We start from the raw sequence: 14,185 nt of genomic DNA, 5'->3' as shown, positions 1-14,185 counted from the left end.
AATCCAGCACCTTTTGGCGACAAAATAAGTCTGTGGTACAAATGCGCGCGAAGCGCACGAAAAATTTTGCCATATTGAAGCAAAACTAGTAAAATATGGTTGAAATCATTACAAAAGTGGAATAAATTCGCCCGATTTGGCACTTTTGGGGCTAAAATGGTAAAATATGAGGTTATTTTGGTCAGAAACTCACATACAGGCGTCCACATGGGGGGATGAGTGTATGGACCACCCCCTGGCAAAATATTGGGGCCATGCCCCAGGGATCTACGCCTATGATATTTAGGTTATTTCTGATAGATATGAATCGATTACTTATCTACAAATCAGTCGGTAACGTACTATATATATATTCATAATTAATGCTGGATCTGGTGACTTCTACTACATTCTACTTCCACCAGGCTAGCTTACATGAACTTGCCTGCTTGTATAAGAATACGTGTGTCTACGAGTTCGCGTTAATTCCCGGTGTATTTTTTAATTTGCAGAGCAGGTCGGCACACGCAACTAAAATAACAAGAGTCGCTTGATATTGAACTCCTTTCATACTGAACAATCCTATCTACCAAAACACGTTTCAAACGTAAAAGGGGCCAAGTTTAAAAATCTTTCGTGTGTGGCTTTTCACCCTTTTTAAAACTTGGTCCCATTCAGTAAAGTGGTACCGTAATAACATGAAGAATGAGTCCTAATTCTACATGCAACAATTAGGTTTAAGACTGTTCGAAAGCGGTGCAATATGACGTAGGCTATGTATTATCAAAAACATTTGAAGGTTTATGTTTCATTATATTGCGTGTTCATAAAGAGTAGTAGAGTATTATATATACTTAGCAAATTGACTGTCTGTCAACCTGTTACATATTATAGGCCCTACATCTGTACATAAGGCGCAGGATCGCACAAGACGATGAAGAATTTAACAAAGTGAGTATTTGCTACTTTTGCTTAAATCAAAATACATTATAACGTCTTTACGGAAAAACTTCAATCAAGCACGAACATTTACTCTACAAAATGAACACTGAGAACTAAGAAAACAAACAAGTAGCCTAAAGATGACTTCGTATGGGTCTTTAGAAACTTTCATAAATGGGACCAAGTTTTAAAAAGGGTGAAAAGCCACACAGGAAATATTTTTTAAACTTGGCCCCTTTTTACGTTTTGGTAGATATTAATTCTTTTTTTGAGGTAAAAAGATATTGCGCGGTAAGTGGTTCTTTGTAGCCATGCGAGGCGAAGTAGTTGGATATCCATATTTCGCGGTTAATGGTTATTTGTAGCCCTGCGGGGAAAACTAGTTGGATATCCATATTTCGCGATGAGTGATTTTTTGAAGCTTCGAGGGGCAAACTAGTTGGATATTCATATTTCGCGGTTAGCAGTTCTTTGTAGCCCAGCGGGGCAAACTTGTTGGATATCCATATTTCGCGGTTTGTGGTTCTTTGTAACCCTGCAGGGCAAACAAGTTGGATATCCATATTTCGCGATGAGTGGTTTTTACAGCTTCGAGGGCAAACTAGTTGGATATCCATATTTCACGGTTAGCAGTTTTTTGTAGCCCTGCGGGGGCCTATGTTCGATATCCTCATTTCGCGGTTAGTGGTTTTTAAACGACCCGTAACCACCCCAATCAGCTGCATGGGGGTAAAAGAATTATTTAAAAAAATAATAGCTGAACCCTATAGTTCAGCCAGGGACTGAAACGACATATTGATGACTATATATAGAGTGTATTCAATAAACCCAAGCGGAACGAGAGCTGCTAAGTAACCGCTATCCGAACCATAAACACATGCATTATAAGACAACGAGTGTTCCATTTCCTCATAGCTTCTCACGTTGTACACACGTCAGTCGAATTTGGCGGTGTTGGTTTGTTAGCCCTCCAAGTTATAACATCGTTCACTTTGTGTTGAACATTTTATGTGGGCCGCACTGTAATAACATAAAGATCATTCTGATCAGTGTGATGATATCATTTCAAGAGGTCACTTCCCGATTAACATGATTAAGCTAAACAGCCTATGTGGAAGAATTTTATGCATGAGCATTGAGCAACCACATCAATGATGTAGTAATGAATACCCTCTATTGTTATCGGATTAATTTTTACGACCTTCGATTACATGTGAGTAGCAACGAGGACACGGTGTTTGATTTCACTCACATAATAGATCAATATTGACCTTCATCCAGCAAGGATCAGCCAAGCACTACAGTGGCCAAGCACGAAAGGTTTCTTGTTATCTCTTCAAGTATTTTTACCTTAGGTCTATAATCATAATGCAGGCCTAAATCCCGGGCCTAAATTAAGTGTACTGTTCGAGTAGGGGGATTTGTTTGATATTATTCTTGATTTTGAATAATATCATAGTACCTGTTTGTTTCCATATATCGGTTATTAGAATTACAATTCACCACATACACATTCCAGTTTGCGAGAGGTTTATAATGATTAATGAATAGGTGTTATTATTTCGAATTATAATTATTTAGGGAGAGTGTTTTCGGATTTTGTTAGAAAAGGGATGATTGTTGATCATGTTTATTTTATTGTTGTATGTATTTTCCTTTCATTTCTGCAAACCTAATAAAGATATTTTGATAATTGAAAATAGTCTGTATCATAAATCGTAGAGGTTGAAAGAGTCAACAAGCGTCAGAAATTATAATTTGCCATGGAACTTCGGTCATATTTTATTTGAAATATAACTGGATGTTAGGGTCTGCATGCATGGTATGCATAGTATGATGATATACAGACACTGACCTTTCCCTTAAACTATTAAGCAGCAAGTTGTGTATCACACCCATCATGGGTTCGAACCCCTTTATTGTATTTTATTGTTAAACCTGAATAGCGTGATTACTTTTGAATGAGCGGCAGCACACATATTTTGTTTGAGGATAGCTGGATCTATCTCCTTTTCCTCACATCTTCTCTGTAGTACAAAGCTGTCTTTTTATCTAGTGTTTAGACCATGTTTACTCAACCATTGCTATCAATGGATGTTGCCATTTTTGACGACTTTTAACTTTTGAAATGCCCAAAATTAATCAATAAAACCGTGTATAAGATATTTGCGGGGATATTTGGGCGCGATTACAAAAAAATTAGAAAATAAATGGGCACTTCTGGGTTGGGTATCTATTCAGTATCGAAGTTACGTAATGTTACTATGTCAACGGGATCACGCGGTAGAGTAATGAACCACGATCGAAATGATCACCACATAAAGTATATGGCACTCGAAGGCATACCAAAGTAGCGTGATCCGGTAACCAAGAGAATTACGTAACCACTTCGATGCTGAATAGAGGCCCTGCATGAAATTATTGATTGGCTCCAAACAAAGAATTTGAACCGGTGTCCTTCACCGTAGTTATGGCGGAGTACAGTCCATTCAATCAAATGTTGTCATCAACCTATTTGATCGTAGTGCAGGGTTATGTGTGTGAGACGAACTGTCACGGTAGATTGCAATCATGCTTTTGTTGAATGCATTTGAGTAGTCTGCCATATTCACGGGATGATACGTCACATGCAATGCCTCTATAGATTCTATAGAATTTAAGTATGATATATTTTCGATGGTAATATATTTTCACTTTCAAAGTTTGTAGTTTTCATAATTGCAATTTCTGAATATTATATAAAAAGCGGGAATAAGTCTATAAATGTAAGAGTATCGGATCATTTTGAATGTTAATAAATACGAAACGCCGGCGGTAGACACCAGCGATATCAGGGATTGCCGCGATTCTTGCAGTAGCTTTTATGAATAGAATACAATAGTGGATACAATAGCGGATACAATAGCGGAACAATAGAGCTCTCTTACGGGTAAATAAACCTCGTCGCGTTTTGCTAAATTTCACTTCTTCTTTTTCATGAACTAACCGTTATTTCATTAAGTAACCGTTATTTTTTTTAACTTGGCAAAACCTCGACGCGAGGTTTTTAATACAGCAATGTTAATGTGATAAACTGTTACAATTTGTTAAAAGATCCGACTCAATATCTACGTGCGTGCTTTTTGACAATAACACGCAACAGATGTTGACCATTAATTTTGTTTAAATGATGCTGTAGTCTTGACAACACAGATCATTTCAAACAACTGTTACGTGTAGAAATAAGGGACCGTTCACAAACACTTGTTGGGGGGCTGATGCAAAAAGGGGAGCCCTGAATATTTTTGACCCTCCTAAGGGGCCGGGGGCCCTGAAAAAATGACCACAAATTTTCATGGAAAAATTGAGTTTATATGCTTTTGTATGGGGTTGACCCATAATTTTCATGTCAAAAAGGGGGGTCTGAATTTTCGCGATGAATTTTTTTTGCATCAGGCCTCCCTAACAAGTGTTTGTGAACGGTCCCTTACGGTAATAAAAAAAAGAAAGAAAATAAATATATAAGAAATAAAAAACTAAAACTGAAAAATGCAAATGGACTATTGCATGATATCGCGCTGTTGTCGCGCTTTTTTATGTTATTTCTAGCTCGAGATACTCTAGCTAAAATACAGGTTTACATTTTACTATCTTACATGTGCTTACCTAAAACGTCTCATGTAGTATGTACAAAATCCGTCGTAGGTCTATATTCTGGGTGCTCAAAATGGTCGATCTTCATTTAAATATTGGCAACAATTTGACCACATTTTCTATGATATGGCGAAGATAATACTACATCTCCCTCGTAGCTTGCCGTTAACAGATATTGTCCGTATGCCCCTACATGCTTTTTACTATCGATTGATTTCAAACAACTGATACGAACTAGCACCTGACCCCAACACTGTATTCAACAATTTTGGGTCAACCTAGCTCGAGATAACTCTAGCTAATACAGGTTTACATTTATTACGCTTTGTGGAATAAAACTAAGGCCTATCTGTTGTCGGAGATATTGACATGCCACCTGACATGCTTGTACTGAACAGATATTATAGTTGAGCATTCGACCATTAACGTAAACATGCATGAACAGAACTTTGATTTCATTTTAGACAAGATATTTTGCGACTTCCGAGTGTGAGTTGTGTTGTGAGCTACGAGATGCGAGTTGAAATCTGCGACTTATGAGTTGAAATTTGTAAGCTGTCAAGGGCAGTTGCGAGTTGGTATTTTGCGAGTTGAAATTTACGAGTTGCGGGTTGAAATTTGCTAGTTGTGAGTTACCAGTTGCGAGTTGTTAATTGTAAAATTGTAAAAATATATAGAAATTGTTTTACCCCCTATTTCACTCCCTATTGGAACTAGACCTTCAGTGCCACCATGAAACGTAACAGTGCTACTTCCATCATCGCAAATGTCAACTCGCAACTCACAAACAACTCGCAACTTTCTTTGACAATTCGCAAATTTCAACTCGCAACTCAAACTAATTGCAACTCGCACTCGCAACTCGCACATTATCCACACCCGTATCAAACAAATGTTGTCACCACAAGTCACACTTACTATAGGTTACAAAACCCTACTCTCAAGTCTGTTCGTACATTATTTCTGCTTTGAACATTAATGCACCAAATTGACTTATGGGTCGGCAGCTTGGATCCCTTCTACAAAATGAAGAAGCTTGAAGAGAGACACCAGCTAGACATGATACAGAGGTCAGCTGCTAGGTTGTGCTACAACAACTACTCCAGAGAAGCAAGTGTTACGCAGATGCTCAACCAACTTGAATGGCCAAGTTTAGATACCTGTCGCCTTATTACCAGATTAGCCTGATGTACAGAATTACACACAATCTCGTCGACATAGACTGGCATGACAACCTCACCCGACCAACACGAATGACCAGACGACACCACCCATCTTCATACATGCAAATTAGAGTCAACTCAGCAACCTACGCAAATAGCTTTTTTCCATGGACAATTCCACACTGGAACGGACTACCCCACGACATATTAGACATACATGTACCAGACTACGGAAACTTCAAGACCGCCATTAGGGACTACGTCAATTAAATTTCGCCAAATCCAGTCTTTAAGGTCATTGGTTTGTACCAACTCTGGTGCGATGCGGGTACATGTACCCGTTTATTCAGAGGATAACGTTCAGATCCAGATCCAGAAAGGGAGTCTGTAGAGATATAAGGGGGTCTTTCCGGGGAACAAGTATCCCCCGATTTATTCATGCTCAAAGTTGTAACGGAACTTTCATCAAATAAAATTGGCAAATCTTATGAAAACTTACATCACTCTCAAACCGCAATTTCAGGAGATGTCTAGCTAAAATACAGGTTTACATTTATTACGCTTTGTGGAATAAAACTAAGGCCTATCTGTTGTCGGAGATATTGACATGCCACCTGACATGATTGTACTGAACAGATATTATAGTTGAGCATTCGACCATTAACGTAAACATGCATGAACAGAACTTTGATTTCATTTTAGACAAGGTATTTTGCGACTTCCGAGTGTGAGTTGTGTTGTGCGCTACGAGATGCGAGTTGAAATCTGCGACTTATGAGTTGAAATTTGTAAGCTGTCAAGGGCAGTTGCGAGTTGGTATTTTGCGAGTTGAAATTTACGAGTTGCGGGTTGAAATTTGCTAGTTGTGAGTTACCAGTTGCGAGTTGTTAATTGTAAAATTGTAAAAATATATAGAAATTGTTTTACCCCCTATTTCACTCCCTATTGGAACTAGACCTTCATTGCCACCATGAAACGTAATAGTGCTACTTCCATCATCGCAAATGTCAACTCGCAACTCACAAACAACTCGCAACTTTCTTTGACAATTCGCAAATTTCAACTCGCAACTCAAACTTGCAACTCGCACTCGCAACTCGCACATTATCCACACCCGTATCAAGCAAATGTTGTCACCACAAGTCACACTTACTATATGTTACAAAACCCTACTCTCAAGTCTGTTCGTACATTATTTCTGCTTTGAACATTAATGCACCAAATTGACTTATGGGTCGGCAGCTTGGATCCCTTCTACAAAATGAAGAAGCTTGAAGAGAGACACCAGCTAGACATGATACAGAGGTCAGCTGCTAGGTCATGCTACAACAACTACTCCAGAGAAGCAAGTGTTACGCAACTGCTCAACCAACTTGAATGGCCAAGTTTAGATACCTGTCGCCTTATTACCAGATTAGCCTGATGTACAGAATTACACACAATCTCGTCGACATAGACTGGCATGACCACCTCACCCGACCAACACGAATGACCAGACGACACCACCCATCTTCATACATGCAAATTAGAGTCAACTCAGCAACCTACGCAAATAGCTTTTTTCCATGGACAATTCCCCACTGGAACGGACTACCCCACGACATAATTAGACATACATGTACCAGACTATACGGAAACTTCAAGACCGCCATTAGGGACTACGTCAATTAAATTTCGCCAAATCCAGTATTAGGTCATTGGTTTGTACCAACTCTGATGCGATGCGGGTACATGTACCCGTTTATTCAGAGGATAACGTTCAGATCCAGATCCAGAAAGGGAGTCTGTAGAGATATAAAGGGGGGGTCTTTCTGGGGAACAAGTATCCCCCGATTTATTCTTGCTCAAAGTTGTAACGGAACTTTCATCAAATAAAATTGGCAAATCTTATGAAAACTTACATCACTCTCAAACCGCAATTTCAGGAGATGTCATATGATAGTGTATGATATCGGGATAATATTATTTTTATATGGCAATAAATGGTACCCAATTTTTTAGGTAAATTAATTTACTAAGTGGGCATTTTGAGCATGGGTAGGTTGAATTTACTGTGTGGGCAAAATAATTCAAGGGTGAGTGGGCATTAAATTTAAAACAAAGAAAAATATTATAAGGCCTTTATCAAACGCATTTTACAGCTCAAAAAGCGTGTGTAAAAGTCCCTACCTACCTACCCTATATTTTTTATATATTGTTATGCCAATCAAACATATTTTTATGCCTAATGTTGTTTGTACAATAATTGTTTGAATTACTTGGTTCTATATAAATCATTTCTATATAATTATATAGAAAAAATATAATTGCATAACTGAATTATTTTCAGTTATCTACAGTCATGGACAAAAGTTTGGAATTTTTGCATAGCCCTGTTTCTAAGTGCAGATATCTTACCATCAATGACACGTCAGCCATGCAAAATGGATCACGAGTGTCTGGCAATGTCTTAGGTACCATTCCATATCACACAACATGCACAATACGTAATGCAGTACAATGGCTTCTTATGCCTTACCTGGGGCCTTACCAATGAACCATCGGCATCTTTTTCGCATTTATTAAACCAGGTTTACTTTGTTGCAAGTGCGATATTTCTGATCACGAGGTGCGAGTTGAGCGCAAATATATACGCCCACGTCATTGACTTACGTAATCGTGGCTACAAACAGAAGGATATTGGTGCCGATTTAGGAATTACATAAGGTTCAATTTCTAAAAAATTGAAGAGACGTCGAAAGACCGGAACTACTACACCTAGACGAAGGTCTGGTCGGCCCCAAATGACAACCGCCAGGGAAGACCGATCTCTCCTGAGACTCAAGTTTGCCGCAATGGCCGTACGAAGCCTGCATCTCGGCTACGAACAGAATGACTGAGGTCCATAAACGCGCCTGTTACCAGGAACCATGTGAACATTAGTGCATGTTTTCGCGCAAGACGACACGGGAGACGACCAATAAGAAAGCCGATACTTCTGCAAAGACATCGGCATGCACGCTTGCTTCAGTCACAGAGACATAGGAATTTGACAGTAGGTCACTGGCGTAATGTGATCTTCAGTTACGAGACTCGATTCCTACAAGATGGCCGATTTAAGGTCCGAAGACATGTTGGTCAAGCCCTGCTTGAGGATTGTATCCTGCCTAGAGCTATGGAGATGGTGGTGGAATCACAGTATGGGGAGCATTTCACAGTAGGTCGAAATCTCACCACTACAGAGCCCTACGCGTGAAGGAATTTCTTGAAAATGAGATGTAGAACACCTGGACTGGTTGGCTTTGAGCCCGTATATGAACCCTATAGAGAACTTATGGGCAGAAGTATCCCGCAGGTTAGGTAGCATGGACAACCAACCAATCACCCTGCAGGAACTTAGACACATCCTCATTGCTTGTTGGCCAGATATTCCACAAGGAACCTTGGCACCCCCCTCCCGGGGGCAACCCTGGTCGAGGGAATGTCACCGTCGCGTACATGACCTTGAGCTGGCAAGGGGTGGACACACCAGATATTGAGATGTGTTTTCTCAAGCAACAGACTTATCTGTCACAGTGAGAGATTTCGTTTAAACAATAAAGTTCGCTAGTGTTGCGATTGTGTGATCCTTCCATTGTTATCTCATGCAATTCTTTGTTTAATTGACAAACTGTGTGATGTAAACATCAAAGGACATTTGTATCTTTCAATTAAATTCAACTGAGCACTTCTCTAGAACAATAAACCTGTTCCTAATAATATGATTGAAATCTGCATTTGATACAAAAATAAAAATAGTCCAAACTTTTGTCCATGACTGTATAGAACTACTGCTAGAACAATACAATATGTTTCATGATACAATAAATAAATGACTACTTTAACAATAGTATAACTACTTCTACAGCTATTGCTAAAACTTGTTTCATATAACAACATGTTTCACCATCATAAAATAAATGGTTAAATGGCACTGCTCTGTTTGAGCAAACACAAATACCAATGCCTGTGATACCTCCGTCCCACTCTTACACCACCACCTGTACTGCACCATAAACACCTTAACCCACCGTGACATTACTTCACCCACCGTGACACCACTTAACCCATCCTGACACCCATAAACCTACCCGACACCCCTTGACCCACCATAACACACCTTAACCCATTGTAATACCCTTACACATCCATATACTAACCCTAACATCATCCCTTAACCAATTCTGACACCCTTATCCACGGTTGCTTGATGGGATCATTTATTAGTTTTTCTAACAAAACATCATGTACAACCATATTTTAGGCTTACACAGCTAAAAGTGATATGTATACAGATGCTTTCGAGTCATTCTCAAATTTAATTTCCCCTATTTTACAAAATGATTCACTCATGTTTATAGCATTTTTTAAAAGCTTTTTCGGATATAAAATTTATCTATTAATGATAAAATTGGTGGCGCTATTTAATTACTGGAAATTACTCTTTCAAGCTTTTAATACAAATAATTCTTTTTATTGTTTGATAAAATAAGTTTATAACATTTCCTTATTGATTGTTTACCCTATTCCAGCTGTTTTAATGGCAGTATCGATCACCTACCCCTTGCAAATAAAGAAAAATAATTTAGGATAAATAGCACCATCTATAGTTTGCATTTAGTTAATAATGAAGCCAATTCTATATACATCAAACAACCGTGTATCCATTCATAACATCTCTTAACCCCAGTGGCAGCGGAAACATTCAAATTTAAGGGGGGGGCATATTTTGTTCCGGGTTTACTGGGATATATTCACATAGAGCGCACAAACAATTGTGAATTTCAGAGTATTTGAGCCCAAAATGAAGGTGAATTTTAAAGGTGTTTTTTTGAGCTCAAGGAAAGATGCTGTTAGATGCACAGGGCAATTATTGCTTTGCAAGAGCATGTGTACCACAGACTACTACAGATTTAACACAAACAGTCGAAGTCTCATCATCACCTGATAATGAAGGCCGATCGTTCCATGAAGTTCGACAGACGAGACTTCTATGGTTTTATGCAACTGCCTGATGAACTTTGTGTAGTAGTTTTGACATCTGATGACCTGCTGTCAGAGCTGGACCACACAAAGCCTTGCCCCTAACACACTAATATCATTCCGAAACTATTCAAGCATTTGAGCAAGAAACTAAATGGCAAAATAAACCAAGCTTACATGATGCTTCAATTTATTTAACTCTATTAACTATCTTTAATATTTGTAACACCAATTTGCCCGTGATTTTGATTATTTATGGACTACACAACCTGTCATGGAATGTTTGAAAGTTAATGGGGTCACTGGACTAGCTTCTGACTTGCACTGGTAACAAGTCATTTTGTGAAAGTTCAAGTCATGTCACAAGTCATTTCTTTGCAAGTCTAAGTCAAGTAGCAAATCAATGCTAGTAAGCTCTAGTAGTTGCAAGTCAATTAAGTCACAAAAATAGCAACTCAAGTCCAAGTCGCATAACTTGAGTCTACAACTCTTGTTGATGGTACATCAATTATGAGAGAAAGATTAACTCGTAGTCAACCAGATAAACATACCTTGGAGCAGTGGCGTACCGTGGCCGCCCCAACCCCGGGGGGCTGAAGAAGAAGAAACAATTTTGCCGCCCCTTCCTTAACAGCCCGAAAAGGTTGACCCAATTTTTTTCACGGTCGTTTGAAAAGTGAAGAGCAAAAAAAAAAAAAAAAGAAAAAAAAAAAGAAAAAAGAAAAGGATTTTAGCCGCTAGCGCCCTAAAAGCAACCATTTTTTATATATTTTTAGGCTTCTTCAATTTTTTGCGCCCTTTTTTCTTTGCTAATTCGTTTTGCCGCCCCCTTTGTTTTTGCCGCCCCTGTTTTTCCGCCCTTCTTCTTCCGCCGCCCTTCGTTTTTGCCGCCCCTACTTTGACCCGGGGCTGGCGCCCAAAGCCCCCCAAAAAAAAAAAAAAAAAAATACGCGCATGTGGAGCAACCAGCGTTGCGGCCAGAACCACTGACCTTCAGCTGGGTTGTGATGTTAAACACCTTGACTCCCGATGATGGCGAGGTAGAGTTCTGATGGTTCTGTCCCAGGCATGTGAGAAATTGTTTCTGAGTCCTCCACCACGGTTGAGGGACGATTGTTCTGCTCTAACCCAAATGGCTTATCGTTCGTACCACCGTGAGTCACGGTCGAAGAGTTTGAGCGTCCTCGAGGTCCACCGTGTTTGTTGGCTTTCAGATGTGTGTAAACCGCAGATTCCGCTACCTTGCTTTGCTCTCCCTACCTACCCCACTCTTTCTCCCTGCATGCCCTTACCTTTCTCCTGCATGCTACTTACCCTTTGTTTGCTTTGTTATTCTTACTATACTATATGGTTGTAGGCACAGGAGGCATTCCATCAGCCCTCTTGTTCCTAATCGCCACTCTGTAGTTACCAACCCCCACGTTCTCGAAGATTGCAAGTCAATCGCGTATCGCCTGTTATGGCTCTGCCTTGCGGCAAAGTTAACAGACGGGGGCTCTGGGGGCAATATTCTGTGACCTGAAAGGCTGTTGGAGCAGTCTGGATGGTTGCAGATGTTGCTTGCTGTAAGACATCTCAAGAACATCGAACCTAAATCTCCAGGATTGTCTACAGATAGGAGGAGAATAAGCGTGAGGTAACCCTGACAGAAACCTCAATCGACAACACGCCCTGCTAGCGCGTCGAATTATGGCAAAAAACCTTCATGATTATGGAAAGTAGCAAAACTAGAGGCCGTAGAGCCCATGGCCAGAATGGGCACAGCTATCAACCATGCAGAAGCTGTAAATTGCCTAGTCATAACGCTCAACATGGCGTCATGAAGCCTAACGGAAACTTCAAGATTGAGGCAGGGGAAAATGGCTGGACAAAAGTTGAACATTTGTACTTATAATACAAGGACTCTCAGAACAGAGGAAGTGTTTGAAACACTGTTGGATGAACTACAAGAATTCAAATGGGATATCATTGGATTAGCAGAAAGAGAGAAGGACAGAGGATTGTTGAACTACTATACAGGGAGGAATGTGGTTGTATAATCATGGTAAAACTGAAGAGGACACAGAAGCAAAAGGAATTGGATTTCTTGTACATCCAAAACTTACCGATTATGTCACAGAAATAAAAAGCTACTCCAACAGAGTAGCTGCACTGAACCTTCACTTGAAGCTACTTGACAGGAAAAGACCAAATAAGCATCATCCAAGTGTATGCGCCCACTAGCGAGTACGATGATGAGATACTAATAGTAGAAATATTCTATGAAGACGTGAGTAAGGCAATAGAAGCCAACAAAGGAAAGTATACCACTGTTATGGGCGATTTTAATGCCAAAGTAGGAGAATGCCAACCAGATGAAGAGGCCATCATAGGAAAATTTGGTTATGGACAGAGAAATAAAAGAGGTGAAATGCTACTGGAATTTGCAGCACAGGATAAGCTGGTTATAGGCAACACATTCTTCAAGAAAAAGAAAACCCGCTATTGGACATGGGAAACCCCCGATGGACACACCAGAAACCAAATAGACTTTATTCTCAGTAGCCAAAAGGGAATTATTCAGGACTGTGGAGTTATTCAGAGGTGGAGAACATCACTCCAAAATGTCAGGACACGACCAGGCGCTGACTGTGGTAGTGACCATCAGCTACTTGGAGCCAAAGTGAAACTAAAACTGAAAGCTAAGAGAGACAATGCACCACCTACCAGGTATGATGTTGACAACATTCCCACTCAATATTCAGTAGATGTGAAGAACAGGTTTGACGAGTTACTGAAAGTTAATGAAGAGGAGCAGACCCCAAATGAATTGTGGGAAGACATGAAAGAAGCAGTCCAGAGCACAGCAAAGAAGTACATCCCTAGAAAGAAGAAGCGGAAACAGCCGTGGATCTCTCAGCAGACCTTAAACCTAGCTGATGACAGGAAGAGAGCAAAGGCAGATGGAGGAAAGGAAGAATGGGCACGCTTAAACAAAGAGGTCTCCAAAAGTGTTAAGAAGGACAAAAGAAACTACATCGAAAGGAAGTGTGTGGAAATGGAAAGATGTAAGGGTGACTCAAAAAATAGCTTTTGGTATTGCCAAAGAACTTACTAAGAAGTGGACCCCCAGGATGGATGTTATAAAATTAATGATGAGAAAGGTAACACTCTTACCGAAAGTGTAGACATCAAAAGGCGATGGGTTCAGTATAGTTCCCAGCTGTTTGAGGCACAAGATGACAAGGTGTATGTACAGTGTGAAGCAGTGAGGAAGAACCTCCACCATTAAGATCTGAAGTTGAGCTTGACATGTAACAAATGAAAATGCTAAGTCACCTGGCATTGATAATGTAGCTTCTGAGTTGTGCACACGGTTGTTTGATGGGATCATTTATTAGTATTTCAAACAAAACATCATGTACAACCATATTTTAGGCTTAAACAGCTAAATGTGATATTATGCTAATGTGTACAGATGCTTTTGA

General features: G+C 39.8%; 1 protein-coding gene across 1 annotated transcript; it reads left to right on the top strand.

Annotated features, from left to right (window-relative positions):
- Nucleotides 1-12,271: 12,271 nt before the first annotated feature.
- On the top strand, nucleotides 12,272-14,185 carry LOC140136976 (craniofacial development protein 2-like). Its single transcript, XM_072158639.1, has 3 exons — nucleotides 12,272-12,354; nucleotides 12,888-13,301; nucleotides 14,176-14,185. The coding sequence occupies exons 1-3, from the start codon at nucleotides 12,272-12,274 to the stop codon at nucleotides 14,183-14,185; spliced, it is 507 nt and encodes a 168-aa protein (XP_072014740.1).

The sequence above is a fragment of the Amphiura filiformis genome, chromosome 17 (assembly GCF_039555335.1).
Source record: "Amphiura filiformis chromosome 17, Afil_fr2py, whole genome shotgun sequence".
Lineage (NCBI taxonomy): Eukaryota > Metazoa > Echinodermata > Ophiuroidea > Amphilepidida > Amphiuridae > Amphiura > Amphiura filiformis.
The sequence above is the reverse complement of the archived record's forward strand: the minus strand, read 5'-3'. Positions and strand labels throughout refer to the sequence as shown.